This window comes from Cnephaeus nilssonii (assembly GCF_951640355.1).
Source record: "Cnephaeus nilssonii genome assembly, chromosome: 4".
Taxonomy (NCBI): Eukaryota; Metazoa; Chordata; class Mammalia; order Chiroptera; family Vespertilionidae; genus Cnephaeus; species Cnephaeus nilssonii.
This window is the reverse complement of record NC_137075.1, coordinates 37,711,672-37,735,811: the sequence shown is the minus strand read 5'-3', so window position 1 is coordinate 37,735,811 and position 24,140 is coordinate 37,711,672. Positions and strand designations below refer to the sequence as shown.

At 38.3% G+C, this 24,140-nt stretch overlaps 1 protein-coding gene across 2 annotated transcripts in view; it reads right to left on the bottom strand.

The window, feature by feature from the left end:
* FMN1 (formin 1) overlaps positions 1-24,140 on the bottom strand; it is a gene marked incomplete at its 5' end in the record, with an annotated part of 414,719 nt that overhangs the window by 320,638 nt on the left and 69,941 nt on the right. Inside the window, one exon of one of the 2 annotated variants that reach the window (XM_079768750.1) lies at positions 7,333-7,511. The exons of the other annotated variant lie outside the window; for it this stretch is intronic. Within the exon in view, the coding sequence (XP_079624876.1) occupies positions 7,333-7,511 (179 nt within the window). The remainder of the gene's footprint in view (positions 1-7,332; positions 7,512-24,140) is intronic. 2 annotated transcript variants of the gene reach the window in all.

Sequence of the window (24,140 nt, the reverse complement as noted above, 5' to 3'; positions counted from 1 at the left end):
AAAAGTAGAGGAGGAGGCAAGAGCTATGGCTTTGAAGTAGAATATGTGTTCAACAAGAGATATTATTTACTAGTCACATACTCACTGTGTTACTTAGACAAGTTACTTAATGTCTATGAGGGAGTGTCTACATGTATAAAATAGAAAAATAATTAACTCAGAAGGATTGCATTAGGAATTAAAAGTGCTAATAGTCCTAACGCAGTGCCTTCTTGATTCACCACAGATTCAGCGTGTAGTTACAGGAATCATCGGGTGGGAGAGAAGCGTCACATTCCCACAGTTCTGAAATATATTCACTATTGCCTCCACTTTGTACATCATTTTAATTTGGTATTTAAACAAAACAAGTGCATATAGCACTGCTGTTATTTTCAACACTTTAAAAAGTATCATGAAATATTTTGAAGAAATGTTCTGACAGTTCCTAGAATCAAGGTCACTTACTTTCTACAGCTGGAGAGGAAAGGTTATAATGTTCATGCACAGAACATTTATGTAGCAGTTGCAGTTCGGGCCCTAAAAACTGAAACCTTATGTTAACATAGACATGCTCTAACCTTCTCTAGGCAAAGGCTACTACACTTCAAATTCTAAATAGGTCACATGGGATTGTGATTTTAACCACAAATTACCATCTTTATCCTGGAGAGAGAAGAAAGAAAGTGCTTTTCAGAAATACATACATGGAACATAAATGATATTTGTAGAAAGACCAGGGTTTAAAAAGACCATATGAAGTTTATAGCACCCCAAGTCCAATAAATGCACGCAGCACTGCAGTTTTTTAAAACAAAACAGAGAGGCTGAAAAAATTGAACTCTTTGAAGAGGGGGCAAAAAAGCAATTATTTTGATTTTAGAGAAACCAAATAAGATATTTCACCTGTAACTCATTTAAATAAAATTCCTAGATAAATTTCTCAACAGTTTTATAAAATTCAGCTCTATTCTGTGTGCTCTTAGGCTCTGAAAGCATAATACAAAGTTTTCTCTATGTAAACTCCCAAGAGTCCAAACTTTACATGAGCAGCTAATACATTTCACGTCCGAATAGACAAAGAGAGCATCAGCACACTAAATGTTATCAAGGTCAAAGAAAAGAGAATGTCAGAGTTCCATTATCCACTAAGGCTGTTCAATGATTAAGCCAAACTCACTGTTCCTTTTGTTTTACAGAGAAGTCTGAGATGCTGCTAGATTTGAGAGGACAGGTGGGTGTTAAGGGAAGCAAGGGAAATGGTATAAGAACTGAACTTTATGATTGCCTACATTTTCCATTTAATTTAACGTGGTAACAACCTTCCACACCAATTTCAAAATTGGTACTAATTTGAGAAAACTGGGTAAATTTCATGGGGTTTAGAAGTGAAACCAGATTACTTTTTATCAATTGTTTTATCATGACTTAAAGTGATGAGGAGTTTGTAAGGTAAAAAAGGGAATTCTCCAAATTGATCATTAATTCATCACTTCCCACTGTTATTTTTCCCTGTATCATTTCTTAATCATTTATCATACAGCCAACAGACACTTGATCTCTGTCTTTTGTTGTTAATCCTCACCCAAGGATATGTGTCCACTGATTTTTAGAGAGAGTGGAAGGAAGGGGGAGAGAAAGTGAGAGAAAAAAACATCAGTACATCAGTTGGTAGCCTCCTGCAGGGCCTGGGATCAAACCTGCAATCTAGGTACATGTGCCCTTGACCAGAATCAAACCTTGGACCCTCCAGTCCACAAGCCGGTGCTCTATCCACTGAGCCAAACTGGCTAGGGTGCCTCTTTCTTCCTTTCTCTGTCTTTTTCATTCTGTCTTTCACGCGTATGTACTCATATACAAAATAGTATATAACTATTATATATGTACTCATATACAAATGTACTCATATATTGTATATGTACTCATATACAAAAAATATATAACACCCCTTCAGAAAACAAGCTACTTTGCTATTTCTGAATTCATTTGCACATACAAGTCTCATTGTCATGAATATCCTAATGTTTTGGGTAAGTCTATCTGTGGCCTTTAGCCTTAGGTGGAGGCTCTCATTGGCTTCCATAAAAACAAGACAAGGAGGTGGCCCTTTTCATGTGCTGGAAAGGTACCATCCAGAGAGCACTGTGCACTTTTTGCTGTTGAATTAAATTACGCTGTGGAGTTTGACATTTAGGAGTGAAGGAAGGTGGAAGGACTGATATCTGCTCATGCTCCCATCAGTGTTTCCTCATTCATTTTAAAGGGACAGGATCGTTAAAGGGCACGTTGAGACATCTAGTGTTCCATGGTAGCCACTGCAGAATCTTCACTGGATTGAGGTCTATGGGGTGATTTGGTTGTGGTCTAGTTGTTTAATTCTGAGCCTGAGTCTCAGTTCTTCTCACTGATTATGGGAGCTAACTCATACCCATTAAATGCATGGCTTTGTTTTGTACATTATAAACAAAAGAAAACAAACAAACAAAAAAGTATCCATAATAATGGGGAGGTAGAGGGGTTTAACTTTTAAGCACTTGGGTCTAGACTCAGACTTGAGTTCAAGTCCTTGCCCCTCACTTTACTGAGTCTCTCTCTTTATTTGTACAGTAGGTATAATGATATCTCAAAGGATAGTGCCTGGTATTTAGGAAGTTATCAATACCTGGAAGTTTTTGTTACTGGGTGAGACACTAAAGGTTGGGTGTGGGCTTGGTAATTATGTCCTTCCATTCATAAGATGCAATTACTTGGAACCTGATGCTATGTCCTCCCCATCCACTTAGGCCAATTCGGTCAGAAGAGTTCAGGGCTCCACAGGTGAGAAGGAGATTGAGATGATCTTTGGAAATCAGAATCACTAAGAAGAGGTCAAAGTTTGTGTTTTAAAAACTGGCAAGCAAAATCCTACTTCCAGGATTTGTGCAACCAATAATAATCGTAATGACTGCTTATCTTTTCCTATCTTTTTTTCAATCTCAGGCCACACCTTTTTTAGTGGTGTTTCTATCTCACCCATGTCCCATGTTTACAGACACTTTATAAACCATCCTCCATGGTGAGAATCCTCTCAAATGTGATCTTCAGGAATTTTCACTTGTAAGAAATTAGGCTGCATTTGCTCTCTAGTATGTCCATCTTCAGTGCCTTTGGCATATCTGGTTCAAATTCACTGGATACTGAGGAGCATGGCTAATGGTAGCTTCTTGTTTGGTGGATACAAGAAACTTTCCTTTAAGTGTAACTTTATAATGTTCAGCTCTAAATGGGGATTCTGGGGTGACTGAGTGTTTACCATACACAGATGCCACCGAGGGTAATTCACACAGTTGGTGCATTTGAATGCTGCCTGAAAAGTGATGCCTAGGGTTGCCAGATTTAGTAAATAACATACAGGACAACCAGTTAGATTTGAATATCAGAAAAACAACAAGTGATTTTTCACTCTAAGTTCATCCTATGGACTGTTTAGCAACCTCGGGACCTGAAGGGGAACTGACTGAGCACTGGGTTCAGTATTTCAGGAGTTTTGTAGATCAACCAGAATGGTCCACAGAACTTGCTTGCACAGGTCTACAGGATAATCACCTAAATAGAACCCCTCTACACGATAGTCTGGCTGACATTCACCCAAGAGGCATCAAGACTAGCACTGGTTGTTTGAACATTAAAATACATACTGGTTGGTAAACAGATGCTGCCCTCAATATCTCTAGTGTCTATCCTACACCAGCCCCACATCCTGCCATTTCCCCAAGGACGTCCAGGACCTTTTCACAATTCAGTGACTGAAAGACAAATGTCACAACATGGATGGCTCTTGAGGCATATGCTATGCTAAGTGAAATAAGTCAGACAGAGAAAGACAAATACTGTATGTTCTCACTTGTATGTGGAATCTTAAAACACACACACACACACACACACACACACACACACACACACACACATACCTAAAAACCAAATCAAACAAACAAACAAACAAACACTAAGCTCACAGAAATAGAGAACAAATGGGTGGTTGCCAGAGGGGGGGGGATGAGGCATAGGGGAAATGGGTGAAGGCAGTCAAAGGATACAGACTTCCAGTTTTGTGATTAATAAGTTCTGAGAATCTAATGCATAGCATGGTTACTACAGTTAATAATACTGTGTTACATAGTTAAAAGTTGCTAGGAGAGTAGATCTTAAAAGTTCTCATCGCAAGAAAAGAATCTGGTAATTGAGGTGATGGATGTTAACTAAATTTACTGTGGTGATCATTTTGTAATATACACATATATAAAATCATTATGGTGTACACCTTAAACCTATACAATGTTAAATGTCAATTATACCTCAATAAACTGGGGTGGGGGGACTGCACTGGAGAAGCAGAAAGAAGTGGTGGGTGCCTTCAAATAGTTAGGAGACTACAAATTTTGGTCTTACTATCAGAGATGTGACATTATTTCTCACATTGGAATGAAGATTCACATTGGGAATATTGAAATGTTATTTGTTTCCTTTAAATAAACTAATTTCCATTCCCAATATCATTGCCCCGGTTGATTTATGTTCCTATAATAGAATCAGGAAAACTAATATTTTAGCTAAAAGGAACTTTGTTTCATCTGTTCCTGGTCCTCCCCATTCTGTTAAAACACATTTGATAAAAACAAAACAACAAAAAGAACACACATACAACAAAACAAACAAACAAACAAACAAAATCCTGAAGCCCACGGAAGTTCGGCAATGCCCAGGGTGCCATAGCTAGTTAGTGGTTGAGCCAAGAGGAGAAGTGAGAGAGATCTTCAACTCCTGGTCTAGAGCAGAGGTGGGCCCACTGCCTGTTTCTGAGTGGCCTGGAAGCCAAGAATGACCTTTATATTTTTCTTAATTAAAAAAAAAAATTGACTGTTATTGTCTTAAATATTGATATTCTAAGTAAGATTTTCCATTTGGAAGGGTTCTAGTGATTTGGTAAAAGTTTATATCCTGTTAATAATCAGCACACCAGCTTACAAGGACATGTTTCTCCAGGGGGACTTTGAACACTCGGTCAGGGAGGTGTTGATGACTGATATTTTGATCGGCCTTACAGCTTTGACAGGACTGCTCTGTTTTGCATTGCCACCATCAGAAAGTTCCTTTCCCAGCCTTTTCCTGTGGATGTGCTGCCACTCATTAGTATGCAGGGTGATAGCTAAACACTTAATAATCAGTGGGAGTCTGGCATCCACCAATCAAAATCGTAACTGGAAGGGGGGCTGGTGCTACTATGAAGGCCCTTTCTTTAGCTTGTTTTTGTTTTGTTTTTTTTTTTCCTATAAAGAGCCAGAGAGGCAATAAGAGTTAAATGGTACTGAGGGGAAAGGGCTTGGAGGTGAGGAGCCTTACTTTCAGGCCTGGAAGTATGTGTTTGGGCCCAAAGTGTAAAAAAAAGATAATGTAGAAAATAATCTTAAAAAATTATCCTAATTTTTAAAAATTATAATTAATAGTAGACTAAGAAGCATATAAGTATATTTTATTATAATGTATATAACATGTAAATTATATTTTATATATGCATATATTTGCCATTAAAGGCTAGTTCAGGAAATAGACCTGATTAATGCAGTATGTATCAAAAGCCTAAAAATACTCAGAAGAGAAAGGGCATAGGATAAATTATATGTGTGATAGTGCTATTTACTTCCAAATTGTAGTATACTATTCCAAAATTGGAAACAACTTCAACATCCAATAATAGAGAATAATTAAATAAATTTTGGGATATGATATAGTGGGACAATATGCAGTCATTTATGATACATCTAGAAAGAACCTGCAGCAACATGGGTAAGCAATGTAAAAGTGATTGATAGAGAAAAAAGAAAGAAAGAAAGATATAAAATCTATGTTTATATGTCAAAAAATCCCTTACTGAACATAAATAATACATAGTAAAAAGCACAAAAAATTATCAAATTTTAACACTATTCTTGGCTACTGAGATTAAAGATTATTTCTTTTCTTTCCATTTAAATACATATTTCAAGTTTTCTAAAAGGGTTGGGTATGATTCTTATAACTAAAAATAAACTAAGTAAAATTAAGAAATAATTTAATTCATAAGGGAGAAGGCAAACCTGGTTAGCCAGTGCCTAAAAAAAAACATAAACCGAATTTTTTAAAAACATACACAAAAAGTAAGTCTTTCAAAATCTGTTTCTGAACTTCCATGTTCTAAGGCCTTCTGCAGCAGCAAGCGGAACTGAGAGTAATCTGACCAGGAGATGTCACTGTTCCACTTCTTACTTGGAGCACATCTCAAGATGCACCATTTCACTCTTTCAGAGCAAAACAAAACTACAAATTCCCATGCCACCTCATGAAGGGCTGTAGATTTTCCATCTTTCAGTTCCATTCCAAACCTCCTTTTACAATAACTGGGATGTCAAATGCTTTTCTTAAAAAACATACTGTGACTATGGTTTTATAGTTATGAAAAATACAAGGTTCTGTTGTTGGTTGCTTGAAAAACTCGTCACCCATAGGAATATTACAGACCTAACCCACACTTGTCAAACACATACTTCCAGGCCTGAAAGGAATGAATTGAGAAGTATTCAAGATTGTCAATAGGCATGAGAGTTAACGGGGGAAATAAGTGCTTCCTGGATTTTTAATGCTCACCCCCATCTCTGACAGGAAACTGGGAGGTGAAGGGGGTGAAGAAGGGTGGTGAGAATGGGGCAGTTGGTCAATCCTATCAGGCCACCTACAATGTGGAAGTAGCTAAAACTCAGCCCCCTGCTTTGTATAGGGTCGTCAATGCTTCTGTGTCAATGAATAAAAGAATGACTGAGAAAGAAGAAGGCTGTGTTTTTAAAATGGGTCATCTTGTATTCTGCAGATTTCCTGCCAACCAGATCACCTGTTATTTGGGCAGCTGAAGAGAAAAAAAAAAAAAAAAGGTTTAGGAATATGCAAGCAGACAGGCTATTTGGGTTTCACTGGAAAATCCAGAGCCTATCAGTCAGCTAACATATGTCCTCACCTTTTAAGAAAAAATGATATTAAGAGATGAACAGCATCAAATGATCATTCCTACAATGGGGTTTAGGCAGCTAAGCTGATGTGAACAGAGGACTCTGAAAAGCTCAGATAAAGTGTAAACACAGTCACTTTCTAGCACATAAATTTCAGATCACCAAGATCTGTTTTCTGCCACCAGTTGATTTTTAGACAATGACACCCCCCCCACACACATACACACACACAATGAAGCTTCAGCAGCTTTATGAACATGATTTACATTAAATGCATATTAAATGAACCTATGCTGACTGCAAAGAATCACAGCACAAACACAATATTTCTACTTACATGGAGATCCAAGTGCAATTCACTTCTGTTTGTCTTCTCTCGCTCCTCGAGGAGCAGAAAGGGACAGGCTGGTCCAGCTCTATGGCCCAGGACCCACGCACCTCCATCCCTGATGGGAAGGTCCTTAGTGGATGACTGCTCATTGAAGCAGTCCCGGGGAAAGCTCTCGGAGGAGATGCCTAGACAAACACAGAGAAGACTTTCAGTGACACAGTGGCCAGAAAAACATCAAGCCACCATATTTGGGGACTCGTGTGGGCCATTTCATACTACCTTCCTTTCTGAAAGTTTTAGAGTTTGCATTCCTCCAAAAGTGCTTTTCTTAATTACTCTTCTGAATCACACTAACAAAGAATTAAAATATGTGCCCTCATACCTGCTTAAAAAAATAATAATAAGCCTATTAGCTCAAATCTGTGCTCCCTATTCTTGCTTACCAATCTTGCTACGTATACCATTCTCATTCAGGATAGAATCAGGGAATGAGCTGGAGGACAGAAGCCTGAAGGCTGGGTTGTTGGCTTTATTACTAAAAGTTGTCACCTGAGCCAAGTCACTAGTGTGTGTGTCTTGTAGGTTAAGGAACTACACGGTGCTCATCTTCATTGTGGGGGATGGAATCATCGTGAGTGGTGCACATTGGCGGTTGGTCAGCTTGTTGAATGCGTGAGGCTGCCTGAGAGAACTATGTGGAACTCACTTTTCTCATCCCCAGAATGAGGGTGTTCTGCTAGTTCTTATCTACCTGTTAGAATGAGAATAGGCAAGTATGTGCCAGGCACTGTTCTCAGCCCTGTGCCTTGATTTTTTAAAAGGACCCTATTGGCAGGTATCATTAGTGTTCCAGTTTTAGAAGAAGAAACTGAATCACAAAGATCATAGTCAGTAAATGGTAAAGCCAGGAATTGAACCCAGGCAGTTAAATGCTAGAGGCCATGCTCTCAAAGACCAGACTATATGGCCTCTGCCTGGCATTCTTGTAATGACAGTGTGTGTTCTATCACAAAAGGACTTTGTGGTCGATTAAGTGTGAGAAAAGTGGCATGTCTTATCCCATGGAGCTACGATTCATGTTAGCATATTACAGACCTTGAGTGTCCTTTAGTAAAGAAATTTAGCTCTGTATAATAGTATTTTCCACACTTATTTGACCACAGAATCCATTTAAAGGGGCACCCAATAACCTTGTTGAAAGCCACTAGTGTTCCAATGGAACATAGTTTGGAAAACACTAGGCTAGATCACCTCTAAAGTCCCATTTGACTCTCAAGTTCCTGGTCCTCTTTTAATTCCTGGTAAGAAACCCTGGCAAAATATTATGCAACTAGGCAGAAGTTAAGGGTTTAGGCTCAGTGTACTTTTGCAATAGAGATCACCGTTGGATATATGATAGGGTGTTTATTACACATAATCCTTGTAAGAGCGTCTCTTTGGCAGTGACCCAAAGCCAGCCAATGACTTCCGCCATGCTGCAAGCCTGACTTACCAGTGACCTGAGCTGAGAGTAAGCCAGCTAACAGAGGGATCATGGGATGAAATGCTTCTCCTTTCTATGAGAATAGCATTTTAGAAGAAACACTATTTAAAAATGGCCAAGGTCTTGCTTATTGTTTGCTTGTCCAGTCAGCTGATTTCCAAACACCTCAGAGTGAAAGGTGAGGCAGGTCCCAGCGTCTCTACAGTTGCCCTCTGGCAGGCTGCCCATAGAACACTCTCTGTGGAGACTGAGAACGTGAGAGTCCAGGGCTTCAGGTGTTTACTCTGCTGACATAGGGTGTCCAGATTATTATAACTAAGCTCTTCCTTTCCCTGAGCCAGATGTCTTAGAGTGAGAGTCGTTTCAGTCACCTGGCCTCACCCTCTCCATATGCCCCTTTACTACCTACACTCTCCAGAGCGTTTGCTTTGGCCCTCCTGTTGGTGCCCCCACTCTGGCTCCAAGAGGAGGCACTCCGCTAAGTACCTTCACTTTATCTCCATGGTGACCCTGAGAGGAAGGTTGCTGGCCATGCTTTCATAGATGAAGAGATTCAAGCCCAGAGCCTTTTTAGCTGCCATTATATGGCTCATCTCTCTCCCAGAATATTTCTGCTCATATTTGGCAAGAAAGGAGAAAATAGACCTTTTTAAATTTATGGTATACTCTCCCCATGCTTCAGAAATGTATTAATTACTAGCCCTATTTCTCATTTTATGGCCCTCCACTTTTCATTTTTATTTTGGAATAGCTGCCGGCTTTGAATAAAGTTTATACTGGTTAATAAAACGACATAAAGCATAATATACGCATCACAGAGAACATAATGTACAACACCTAAGTTAGACATCCAGATCATCAAAGGCACATTGTCTGGTGAGCAGAAGTTCATCATTTGGGTTTAAGAGAGTGGTGAATTCCCACAATAACTAGGATCTGTGTCCTTAGAGAAAATGTAGATGCACACACAAACTAACTCGTACACCCTGCGGTGCTATCTGACACAGCATTCATGAGGTGTGGAGTACAACCCAATCCACTCCTGTGCAGAGGAAAGACAGCGCGCAGTTTAAGTAGAAACAATACAAAGGAACTTTGTTTTAGAAATAGTTTTAATTTTAAAGAGCCAATTTCTCATACCTAGTGTTTAACCAGACAAAATCCCTATGAAGGAAACATGCAAGGTAAAAACCATGGCGCATAGTAATTTTGGTAAGGATCAATTTGACAGCACAGGACCAAGGGCAGACGTAAGTAACATTAAAACATTATTCTTAAACGTCTGACAACGTAGGTTAGGACATGGGACAAATTCACCATTAGAAAGCACATAAACTTATAAAGAAAGTCTTTTAATGGAAATTTTAATAACACCAATACAAGTTTTTTTGAATAGTTACAAATAAAGCACATGTCTATATTTATTAAAATGGGTAGTAGCCACACTACTCTCTTCAACTGAATAAATTTAATAAAGAGAAGGAAAACTTACCTAAAATTAGGTAAGTATATTCTGTCAAAAGTCAAATGTCATTTAATTTTCTGATACAGATTTTGAGGTATTTGATTTTCATTGAACATTTTGTAAAAAGCTTACAAGTCTAATCAACCTAATCATATATCTTTCCCTTTCATGTGCATATTGTATATTTGTTTTGTACTCAATATTTATTGCTTATTTTGCTTCTCAAAGACATTCCAACAGCTGGATGGACCACACATACACACACAGGTTAATTCTACAGCTGACCACTATTAATAACAACACACAGCACAGTCACAGTACGGTAAGGGCGACTTACCTTGGGACCACCTGGAAAGTCTGTGCTTGTCTCAACCATTCAAATGATGAGCTGTACTTCCTGATGCTAACCTACAACATCAGACTGGGGTTTTGCTGTCAATTATCAATGTAATGGAAGCAGAAAGAAAGGAAAGGTAATATGCCATTTACAACTGAAAGTAGTATCCATACCTTATCTTCCCCAAATTGAATGTCTCTCTACCTATGATACATTGGAGTATTGTTACCACTTCTTTCCTCCTGCCTTGTATGATTATTATGCACCCAAGGCCTTGCCAGTTGTCTTGGTAGTTCCTGCCATTGGCCCATGGATATTGGACTTGGCCTCGTGACCTGTTTTGGCCAATTGAATGTGGGCAATGTGACACTGTGCCAATTCTGAGGCAAAGCTTTACTAGTAAGAAGCACCGTGTGTTTTTACACCCTGCTTGGTGTTTATGCCATCATTATTTGACAAGTCCATCCTAGGGAGCCTAGAATTAGACACACAAAGCAGACCCAAACACAGTCTTACTGCCTGGAGCCAACCTTAGCGGAACCTGGGTCAAATCAAATGAACCTTAGCCAACTCCTAAGCCAATGAATGGGAACAATACATTTTGCTGTGAGCCATTGAGATTTGGGGTTCATTGTTGAAATAGCTGCCTAATACACTCTCTGTCATCTGCCTCAACGAAAAGCACCACACTTTAAATCATTTCAGGTGAGCAGGCTTAAAGATTACGATAATCTAATTTGTACTAAAAACAATTATTCAATGTATCAGGTTTTAAAAAAAATCAAGTGAATACTCATAGTATGCCCATTACCTCATTCATACCAAGATTCACACACAAACTACATTTCATTTTAAAAACTTAAACTTATTTACCAGGTAATGATTTTAATTATCTAAAGAATCTATGCCCACATATATAAAGACACTTTCAAATAGAAGCTTGCAAACATACTATGTAATTTTACAAAATTAGAGTGCCTTTTAGCCTTTCTTTTTTAATTTTTCTGTAATACCAGGCCCTCACTTGACAGCAATGAAGTAGTTATGCCTCCAAAAAGAGAGGAGGAAAAAAAAAAAAGCCTGAAACTCTCATGATTTTTTGTTCCTATGCTGTAGTTCCCAAGGCCATTCATCACACTCGACTTAAAATAAATCCAAGAGGTGAAGTTTCCCCAACCGTGAAAATCAGAACTGATATGTAAATGGAGACAGGTTGTCTTACGTTATGTTATTCAAACATGTACTTACAGGCAAGAGAGACAGCAATCTAGATGTGTAGCTAATGGAAAGTGACTTTAAGTACTTGTAGGGAGGTGTGTGCCTGTGTGTGCAATTATTCACGTCTATATCAAGAAAGGCAGCGCTTTGGCAAAAATACAGTCCCGTGGCTGGTTTCTGTCAATTAGGGATCAACTCTTTCTCGTTCTATTGCCCTCATTTTCATTTCTAGTGATGTTAAATGATACAATCCCAGCTAAGTAGATATAATTCTGAAAAAGCCTCTTATCTAGCCATCCCAGCCTCTAACTCTTCTTGCTAGAAGTATGTGGAAAGAGAAATTATGAGCAAGGGCAGGTAGGTAGAAGGCTGACTTCCCCTGCCTGGGATTGTATCATTTAACATCATTAGAAATGAAAATGAGGGCAATAGAACGAGAAAGAGTTGATCCCTAAATGACAGAACCGGGGAGTAAGCTATGTCAATTTCAGAATCTATGGGAAAAGCATCCATATCCGCTAACAAATGCAATGTTGTTAATATTCAAATTCAAGTAAAATAAAATAAAAATTAGAGCTGGAAGGAATTTTACATATCTTTCCACCCACCTGCTCATTTTATAGTTGAGGGAACTGAAATCCAGGAAGACTGTGATATTTCCAACACAACTATCTAGTGCAATGGTTCTCAACCTTTCCAATGCCGCGACCCTTTAATACAGTTCCTCATGTTGTGGTGATCCCCAACCCTAAAATTATTTTCGTTGCTACTTCATAACTGTAATTTTGCTACTGTTAATGAATTGTAATGTAAATATCTGTGTTTTCCGATGGTCTTAGGCGACCCTGCTAGTGGTTCTCAACCTGTGGGTCGCAACATTAAAAAGGTTGAGAACCCCTGCTCTATGTGCTTCTCCCTTTTGTCGCGACCCACAGGTTGAGAACCGCTAGCAGGGTCGCCTAAGACCATCGGAAAACACAGATATTTACATTACGATTCATAACAGTAGCAAAATTACAGTTATGAAGTAGCAACGAAAATAATTTTAGAGTTGGGGGTCACCACAACAGGAGGAGCTGTACTAAAGGGTCGCGGCATTAGAAAGGTTGAGAACCACTGATCTAGTGGCAAAGGCAGAACTAAAATCCAGATTCCAGGGAAATTGTGCATGCTATTTAGAGAACATTATTGCCAATCCACAAATGGGAATACTGAGGTCTGAGAAAGAAGTAGATGTCCGTGGTTGGACAGGTGGGTTCAGCTCCTGACTGTGACCTTGACTAATTGCTAGACCTTGGTGGAATTACTAAACCACCCTGAATCTTTATGTCCTCATTAATAAAATGAAGATAATAAGAATATACCTGTGCTCAAAATTGTTTTTTTTTTTCAAGAACTTTTCCAGGGGTGGGGGTGATATATTGATGAGGGATACAAACAAATCCCTGTTTCAAATAAAGAAACCTGTATGTAATGAACGTATATTAGACATCACAGGCTGATGTTAAGGACTATTTTTTGTCAAAGAAGAAAAAGAGAAAAATAATTAAACTCATAAGAATTCTCGGTAGCACTGCACTGCAGCAGATTCCAAATCTGTTCAAGTCCTAAAAATAGAACTCACGTCATCAATGCAATAGCTCCAAGTACATGGCTGATCATCTTCAAAAAGAGCAGCTCTTCAGGGGCCTTCCCAGACACCCTATGACAGTCAAACATGAGCCTAGAGCCATGAATAAAATTATTTATAGACAAAGGTTTAAATGAAATCACATTTTAAAGAGGTACATGAATACATATTGTTATGATTATTACATTAACCTCTCTCCGTGATCATTTCCTGTGAAGAATACAGATGATAGGCGAGAAGCAAATATTACTCAAGTCAGGACTCATTTACAGCAGGGGTTATACTGAGTATTTTAAACACCTGAAAAACAGGGGCATGTATTTAAAGTAGCACAAATGATGCTGAGTCGCCCTGCTTTAAACTGAATAAAAGGTAGGAGCAGATGTATCAAAGTATGGTTTGGTGCAGAAAAGACCAAGAAAGAATCAAATTTGGAAGATTGCAGAATTCACTGAGATATTATTTTAAAATATATTTTATTGATTTTTTACAGAGAGGAAAGGAGAGGGATACAGAGTTAGAAACATCGATGAGAGAGAAACATCGATCAGCTGCCTCCTGCACACTCCCTACTGGGTATGTGCCTGCAACCAAGGTACATGCTCTTGACCAGAATCGAACCTGGGACCCTTGAGTCCGCAGGCCGACGCTCTATCCACTGAGCCAAACCAGTTAGGGCTCACTGAGATATTAAGAGCCTCTGTCCATTTTCAGTAATAAGTGCTTAAGAAATTAGATGTTGGTAACTTCTAATTCCTAAGTGATCAAAAATTTTTGGTATTTTGATCATAAGGAATATACTTATTAGCAAAAAAAATACTGAGGTGAAGAACAAGAATACAAAAATTATTTATAGTATTTATTATAAATATACGTAAATAACATTTTTCCTTCTTATGTAATATTATTTTAGTTATTATGGGGATCGTTGCACCAATGGGGAAACCGACTCTTGAAGAGATATCACATAATTACTAATTATCTTAATATATAAGAAGGTATAACAAAAACTACAAAATACTAAGCCTTGGATTAAAATATATATATATATAATGACTTTTTAAAGAATTCCTTTTAAAAAAGAAATTATTTTAAAAGATTCAAAAGACCAAATATATATAACAAGATTAATAAAAATAAATAAAGGTACATATGTCAATATTAAGGGTAAATATTTAAGAGATTAAGAACAAAATATGCCTTTGAGTGTCCTTGCAAACAAAGCCAGAACATTTGGTTATTTCACTCCTATTATCAAAAGAAAGAAACAGTCCAGCTGGTATGGCTCAGTTGGATGAGCATCACCCCATGCACCAGGAAGTCACTGGTTAAATTCCTGGTCAGAGAACATGTCTGGGGCTGTGGGCTCATTCCCCAATAGGGGGTATGCAGTAGGCAGTGGATCAAATTTCTCTCTCATTGGTGTTTCTGTCTCTCTCTCCCTCTCCCTTCTTCTCTCTGAAATCAATAAAAACATATTTTATAAAAAAGAAGAAACATATTGATCCTTCAGGGCTGACACAGATTTTTCTGATATTAAATTCTGAGAGACATTGTTATTTAATAGAATTAGTTCCACCCTAGCCTTAGCTTCATCCTAGCTGTTTGACCAACAATTGATTTCACAAAACCAATGGGGCTAGTCTAGTTGTTGATTAATAGCCGTTGTCCTCCTAACCAGAGAGGTTTGGAAATGTCTTAATTGCCCAATAATTTGGAACTGAAGTGATGAGTTCTTCAGCAGAGCATCTAAGTACTGGCCTTTCTGAAACAGCCAGATTCTTAAATGGCCCCCTTTTGGCAAGGTGTCTTAGGCTCCAGAGTTTTTCTATCTTCCTTCTCCCACCAGGCATTAGTAGTAAAGAAGAACCCTGCATTTTACCCCCAACTACCTTAGCTGAGGCTTGATTTATCAGTTTCTCTTCCCACAAATCCATTTTCTTTTTTTCCTTCTAAGCCATGATAAGATAATCCGAGTCACAGCACCATGATGTTGGTGAAACAGCACCAGAACATCACTGGCAATTGGACCTCAGTTCAGCAACCTCAGTTCTTGAGTTCTGGCTAAGAAAGAATTTGGAGCCAAGACTCTTTAAGAGAAAGTTTATTTAGAAAGTCACAGAGAAAGAAGAAATGAGTGGCAGAAGAAATGGGCTCAAGTTACAGTGGGAAAAGAAGGGCCTTTGGAGCATAGGAGAGAGAAAGGTAAAGGGGGGAAGGAGAGGAAAAGGAGAGAAGCGTGGGTGTATTCCTAGGAGGGAGAGTGCCCACAAATTCATGTTCTTCAGGGCCAGTGATGTCCTACTTATGGGGCATTTTCTATATGTCACACACTTTACATACATTTCACATTATTGAGAATCTTTACAATAATCCTGAAAGGTAGTTAAAAGCAAACCCTACTTTAAAGATGAGGAAACTAATAAAATAGAGAAGTTAATATTGTCCAGGGTCAATCAGTCAGTAGTAGAACTAGGTTCTGAAACCAGAGCCTGGAATTAACCTCCTTCCATAAACAACTAGAAACTAAACAAAACATAGGAAACAACTATTTTTAGGTATTCGATTGCAAGCAGCACAGTATTATAATACTTGAGATATGTAAAACAAATTAAGTGAGTCTAATAATTGCCTAAGCTAAAAGGTGATTTCTAAAAATAATTGATAGGGTCCCAGTGAACTCTGGAGCATTATCAATTAGTCTAACATATGTAAAATTATAAGCAGGGGTGTAAGAGAAACAGAAAAATATTTAAGCAAATACTGGCTAGAATTTTCCAAATTTGATAAAAATTATAAACGCACAGATCAAAGAATCTCAATAAACCGTAAAGGGGATAAACTCACAAAAAACACACACTATATATATAAAAGGCTAATATGGTAAGTGTCTGACTGTCTGACTGGTCACTATGATGTACATTGACTACCAGGGGGCAGACGCTCAACGCAGGAGCTGCTGTAATGCGCACTGGCCATTTACAAAGAAACAGCACTGCAGACCTGACTCCCACAAAGCAACACCTGGCTTCCCCCAAGTGTGACACAGGCCCTTCCACCACCACGGAGTGACAGCCCACCAAATCACAGCTGATGCTGCTGAGACCCCATGGTGCAAAATGTGGCCCACAGCCCAGCCCAGCCCAGACACGGTGGCTGTGGACCCTGGGTAATGACATCATGTAGCAACGCCCACCTTCCTCTCCCTAGTGACAGGCCATTTAACAATAAATAGCACTATGGACCTGGTGCCCACAAACCAACACTTAGCTTCCCCCAAGTGGGACACAGGCCCCGCCACCACCCCAGATTGATACCCCACCAATTGCAGCCGACGATGCTGAGACCCCATGACGCAAAATGCGGCCTACAGCCCAGCCCAGCCCAGCCCAGCCAGGAAACAGTGGCTGTGGGCACCAGGTAATGACATCACATAGCAACTCCTGGCTTCCTCTCCCAAGCAACAACTAGCATCCTTGGAGTTTCTTCAGCCCAGGAACACAACTTGCTTTATAGCCAGGTGGAAACATTTTACACTTTAACCAAAAGGCTGTGAAGCATTTTCCCATGCCTCATCTCATTTGATCTTCACAGCTGTCCTGGAGTAGATAGATAGGACACTCAGTGAAATCATATTTTCTTTTCATTAGTCGGAAAACGGAGATTTAGAAAGTTTAGAAACTTGACCCAACTGAAAAGAAGTAAGAAATAGTGGATCTTGAAAATGACTTTAGGTTTTCTCATTGCACAGAATATAGTCGAACACTGCTGCAGTTAAATATTTTACCCTTGTTCTCCCTGCGTGATCTACAATAATAATCTGCTTCGTGTTGATATTTACTGCTGTGCTGCTGACAATTACCTGAAGGAGAAGATGGGGTGCTTCACTAGGCTGGAAAAAGTTTAGCTAAATCAGAAAGCAGGTCTAATTAAGTTTATTCTATCCTATATAAGAAAAGGCTAATAAGCAAATCGACCAAACTGTGGAATGACTGGTTGCTATGATGCGCACTGAACACCAGGGGGCAGATGCTCAATGCAGGAGCTGCCCCCTGGTGGTCAGTGCGCTCCCACAGCGGGAATGCTGCTCAGCCAGAAGCCAGGCTCATGGCTCGCAAGCGCAGCCGTGGTGGTGGTGGCGGCGGCGGGAGCCTCTTCCGCCTCTGCTGCAGTGCTAAGGATGTCCAACAGGGAGTTAGACATCCCCTGAGGGCTCCCAGACTGCGAGAGGGCACAGGCCAGGCTGAGGGACCCTCCCTCCCCCCGCGAGTGCATGAATTTTGTGCACCAGGCCTCTAGTAATAAATAAAATTGCTGAAAACCAGTGATAAAAAGAATATTGTAAAAGCAGTCAGAGAAAAAAAGTAATATTATATATAGAAAACCAAAGAAAAGAATTATAACAAACTTCTTGTCACAACATGCAAGCCAGAAGACAATGGAATGACAATACTGAAGTACAGAAAGATTAAAAAAAATGCTAAAAAATAAAAGATTTTAAAATTCAACCTAAAACTTTATTTTATTTGTTATTTTTTGTTCAACCTATAATTTTATATCTAGCAAAAAATACCTTCCAACATGAAAGAAAAATCCTACAATTAAAAGCTAGACAATTTATCTCTACTTGACTTAGACTACAGAGAAGGAAGTGTTAATTTTTTTTAGGCAAAGAGGGGAAAATATGACCAGAAGAAAATTTGGTAAACACGAAAACTAAATAAACATATGAAAAAGTACACAAGACATTTTTCTCATTATTAAAGTTATTTTAAAATATAATTAACTATAGCAAAACAAATAAACAAAAACAATGTATTGTGGAGCTTATAACATATGTAGATATAAAATATTGACAACAATAGCACTACATCCAAGAGGATGAAATGGAAATATTCTGTTGTAAGATTCATATATTTATGAGAAGTGAAAAATATTATTTGAAAATAGACTGAGATAAATTAAATTTGTATATTATAAACTCTAGAGTAACCAGTTCTTAAAAACAGTATCTTCAAAGGGGATATAATATGAAATCCTAGAAAGTACTCAATCCAAAAGAAGACAGAAAATTATGTAAAAGGAACAAAGAACAAATGAAAGGTAGATTAAAAGCCATAGTGATAGTTACTTTAAATATATATAATCTAAAAGTCTCCAATTTAAAGTCAGAGTTTATCAGACTTGAATAAAAATATAAGACAACTATGTGCTATCAACAAGAAACTCTTTTTAAGTATAAAAATCATAAATAGGTTAATCCTAAAAGGATGGAAAACATTATATGGTGAAAACACTGGTCACAGAAAGCTTGAGTTACTATTTTTTTTAAATTAATCTTTATTGTTGAAATTAATACAGATGTACCCTCTTTTCCCCAGTGATCCCTTCTAGCCTGGCCCTCTGCCCCCGCACCAGTGACTATTTTAATATTAGAAAAAATAAACTTCAAAATGAAATATGTTACCAGAAATAAAATAACTCTTAATAAATTTAAAAGGCTCAAAGTCATTAAACATATGTTCATGCCCATTGGGCATGGCTCAGTGGTTGAGCATCGACCTATGAACCAGGAGGTCATGGTTCGATTCCTGGTCAGAGCACATGTCTGGGTTGCAGGTTCGATCACCAGTGGGGGGCATGCAGGAGGAAGCCAATCAATGATTCTCTCTTATTATTTTTTAAAATATATTTTTATTGATTTCAGAGAGAAAGGGAGAGGGAGAGCGAGAGATAGAAACATCAATGATGAGAGAGAATCATGTACAAACAACCAATGACTATGAGACATCTGAGGAGAATGTCTAAAAAAAAAAAATAAAGAGCAATAAAGTGGAGAACAAAAAGTAAAAGAGGTTGCATCATTCTAAACCTGCTGGATCAAGATTGTGGAGGTGGCAACTTTCTTTGGCAGCTCTTGCCACATGGCTCTCTTCCCTTCCTCTAGTCCTTGCCAGCTTCCTGTGATTCTGTCCCCACCCTTTTCCCCTCGGGGTGAAAATGGCTTTTTGCCATTACTAATTTCCGGTAATCCCACAGACCCATGCTGGTTTTCTTAATCAGTCTGGACATGATCTCTTCATTAAGTTATTTGCAGTTTAAACCCTTTTGAATGTACATCTCTTTTCTGCCAGGACTCTGACTGATAGGGCAATTGTTATCAGTAACAATTGTTATCAGAAGTTTATTTCCTACCCTTTAGCATGCTTGTATATTACTAAGGCATCTAGTGTGCTTTCTACCTGATGTTTACCATAGCCAGTGAGAATAATAGCAGCAATGTAATGGGCCAGTGTAGACTTTTGTAGCATATGAAAATGATTCAAGTCCTTTCAGATTATATAATGAGAAAAGGAAAGTTGCCATAGCCTTAAAGTAAGGCAGTGACAAGTATACTGCCGTCTTTTCCAATTGAAGATAAATTGGCTGGTATGAAAACAAAGCATTTTCTGAATCAATAAGTGCACATAGGTCCCAGGGGCTGTGCTGATATATTCAGTAAGTGAACCATATCTGAAACAGTGCTTGCAAATTACACCCTTGTGTAATTAAGTTTACAATAATCCAATCATTCTCTAAAAGCCATCTGTAGTCTCATAGCCCAAAGAAAATTTAAACAGAAGTATGATATGAATCACCATCCCTGCATCTTTCAAATCTTGGATGGTGGCACAAATCTCTGCACTTATCCCAAGGATGTAGTATATACATTCAACTACTGGGGGGGGGGGATATGGTACCCTGAACACCCAGATCTGGAAACCCAAAGTAGAGTGGCCTTTCTCATTGTTATACCTAAAAAATCACTTGCACAATTTTTGCAACCTTGGGCTTGGTGGGTTTGGAAAACTCAGTGCCCAAAGGAGGAAATGCTTCCACTAGGGCAGTGGTCGGCAAACTCATTAGTCAACAGAGCCAAATATCAACAGTACGACGATTGAAATTTCTTTTGAGAGCCAAATTTTTTAAACTTAAACTTCTTCTAACGTCACTTCTTCAAAATAGACTCGCCCAGGCCGTGGTATTTTGTGGAAGAGCCACACTCAAGGGGCCAAAGAGCCGCATGTGGCTCGCGAGCCGCAGTTTGCCGACCACGGCACTAGGGAACAAAGTCATGGTTGAATTAGCCAGGAAGCTGAGAGTGCTCCCAGGCCTTTTAGGTTCTTATATATTAGAGATACATTTATTTGACTTTAGTGCCTCATGAAATAAATGTCTTTAGTAGAATATCTTGAGCTGGACTTAGAATATTAAACTTCTGTAATCAAAGACATAATAGTAAGTGTTGAAGCTGCATATTTTGAAAAATACTATAAAATGAATGTCCTCATATGAATATTAGTATGATAAAAAAAAAACTGCTGTGAAGCAAATACTTTCAAAGCTTCCCAGTAAAAGAGTACATTGGTATACATCCCTGAAAAGCTATTGACAATATATATCTGAAACAGGGGCTGACCAAATACAATACTCAACTTGTTTTTGTGCAGCCTGTAAGCTAAGAATGATTTTTTCATTTTTCCATGTTTAAAGGAGAGGAAGGAGGTGGAAGGGAGAAGGGATAGAGGAAGAGAAAGAGAATCAGCAGCAGCAACAGAGACCTATGACCTTTAAAGTAAAAAATATTTACTATTTGTCTCTTTACAGAAAAGTTTGCTAGTTCCTATTCTAAAATGTTAATATATCCTTTAACCAGCAAGATTGACTTGTGTGAATCTATCCTAGAAAAATAGGTGTTTTGCTCTTCAAGATCTTTGTAAAAAATACATTTGTCGACCAAAAAGGGGGCGCTACAGAAAGTAACCTCACAGGATGATCCAATTATAAATTCCTAAATGGGCAGGTCATGGTGGGTAGTCATGGCTCAGGCATGTAACTTCTTCAGTAAAAAGTTTTTGTGCATCTAGGTTAACACAATTTTGAAATAACCACCCTCAAGAAAGCACATAATCTTAACCTCTTCTGTAATCCAATCCCTGCTTCACTTTCTCTCTCCTTTATGTAATCATCCTTACCTTTCCTTCTTAATTTCAAATGCATAAAAGAAATGCAAAACTCATATTTTGAAGGATTTGAGATTTTGCTTCTAATAACTGTTGTCAGTTTGGCTCAAATAAAATATTATGAAATTTCTTGCCCTGGCTAGTATGGCACTAAGAGGTCACTGGTTTGATTCCCTGGTCAGGGCACATGCCTGGGTTGCAGACTCGATCCCTATAGAGGGCCTGCAGGAGGCAGCCAATCGATGTTTCTCTCTCTCTCTTCCCCCCCTTTTCCTTCCTCTGACTCTGAAATCAATAAAAACATATTTAAAAAAATTTTTAAATAAAAATAAATCTTATGAAAATTCTTTTAAGCTTTCTACATTTCTTACATCAACATATTATAATTATAGTTTGTCCATCAAAAGTATAATTTATGAAAGAAAAAAGTAGAAAACTAAACACCATAAACATATAAACCCTTACTGTAAGAACTGTTATTTTTTAAAAATAGATTTTTATTGATTTCAGAGAGGAAGGGAGAGATAGAAACATCAATGATGAGAGAGAATCATTGATTGGCTGCCTCCTGCACACCCCCAACTGGGGATCGAGCCTGCAACCCGGGCATATGCCCTGACCAGGAATAGAACCTGGGACCCTTCAGTCCATAGTCTGACGCTCTATCCACTGAGCCAAACCAGCTAGGGTAGAATTGTTACTCTTTGTTCAGTGCTCACTGGAAGCAAAAAGGAAGAGTGAGACAGAACTCCATTTCTCCAACGTGTTTCCTTTCAAGTTCAAATGAATAGTTTAATAAGTATGTTCCCATGTTCTATTTTACTCATTTTGAAATATTTCTTTTTTTTTTCATTTTGAAACATTTCTGTTATCATTTCCCTTCTGCTAAAAAACAAACAATAGACCCCAAATGAAATCACTTTGCTAAGCCCCAAGACTTAATTCCTAACCTAACTGCAGTGTCAGCCTGTCCTAGGAGTGGAATTGTAGACCAACCAGTCTAGAATTTCTTGGTGGGCACCAGGGGGGTAATCTGCCTGATAGACCCCCTAAGGGAAGGTGACTTGCCTGAAATAATCCACTCTTTTAAATTTCTTGTCCCACCATATTTCTGTCTCTAAAAACCTTCCATGTTGTACAAGTCCTCAGAGCACTCTTCTAGTTGCTTTTTGGGATACTGCCTGATTCATGAAGCCAATTAGATCTTCAAGTTTACTTGGTTGAATTTTGTTCTTTAACACTTCAAACTATAATATGCCCCAAAACATTACAAAACACCTAAGCCACCAAAATGAGTTTCATGCAGAATATTAGAGGATTCAGTGTTTTTTTCAAATTTTTATTTATTGATTTGAGAGAGAGATAGATTTATTTGTTGTTCTACTTATTTATGCATTCATTGTTTGATTTGTGTAGGTGCCCTAACCAGGGATCAAACCTGCAACCTTTGTATATGGCGACAACACTTTAACCAACTGAGCTACTTGGCCAGGAAGTGTCTTTTCAGAATGTTTTGTTCAGCTAAGTTATCATAGTTTCTTTTTCTTTATACTTTTAATCTATTTGGTCAAACATAAAATCAATTTACTAAAAGAAAATTCACTTCATAGGCAAATTTTACAGCAAAGCAACTGATCCATAAAGTAAGCTAAATCTATACTACAAATAAAATGAAGTTCATCATATATTTTTCAGCCAAGAAGAACTTATCAATATACTCAAGTTCATGATAAACATTTCTCTGGAATGACTCCATCAAACAAATAACAGAATAGAAACTTTTGAATCTATCATTGCTGAGAAATTATAAACAAGCACAAGATGGTCAATAAAGGCTTCAGAAGAGCAAAGAAAATCAGACGGCAACAGCATGGATGGACCTGGCAAGCATTATGCTAAGCCAGTCAGGGAAAGATAAGTATCATGATCTCACTCATTTGTGGAATATAATGAACAACATAAACTGATGAACAAAAATAGATCCAGAGACACAGAATCATCCAACAGACTGTCAAATCTCAGAGAGAAGAAAGGGGAGGGTGAGTGGGGGTGGGGGTGGGTGGTAAGAGATCAACCAAAGGTCTTGCATGCATATAAGCATAACCAATGGACACAGACAATGGTGGGGTGAAGGCCTGTGCTGGGGGTGGAGGAGGCTGGGAGAAGTCAATGCGGGGCGGGGGGGGGGGGGGAAGAAGACATATGTAATTATTTCAACAATAAAGAATTAGAAAACAAAAAGCAAAGAAAATCAGGCTGAATTGTATTGTGCTGACAGGTATTTTAGGAGTAAGATTTTTACGATGGGCTCACATTTTATTTAGATACATAGAAATAGACTTTCTTATCAAATGTTCACAATTTGCAATTTGAAATATAGTATTGGGCACTGTAGTGACTTATTGCTAATGAATGGAAGTGCCAAATAATGGTGGAAATGTAGAAAATTCCTAGGGAAAGCTACAGCCACCGAGGTATGAGGTTAGGGAAAAGGACTTATCAGAGGATTGAGCACAATTAAAACATGAGCTGTATCCAAGCTGACTCCAGCCACTGAGAACTAAAGAAAATGGAAACATAATTACTAGGAAAATTTGTAATACGTATCTATTACTATAGCAATGTCTTCCAACTAATTTAATTCTAAAAATAGTTCCATAATTTGCCAGGAAAGCAAG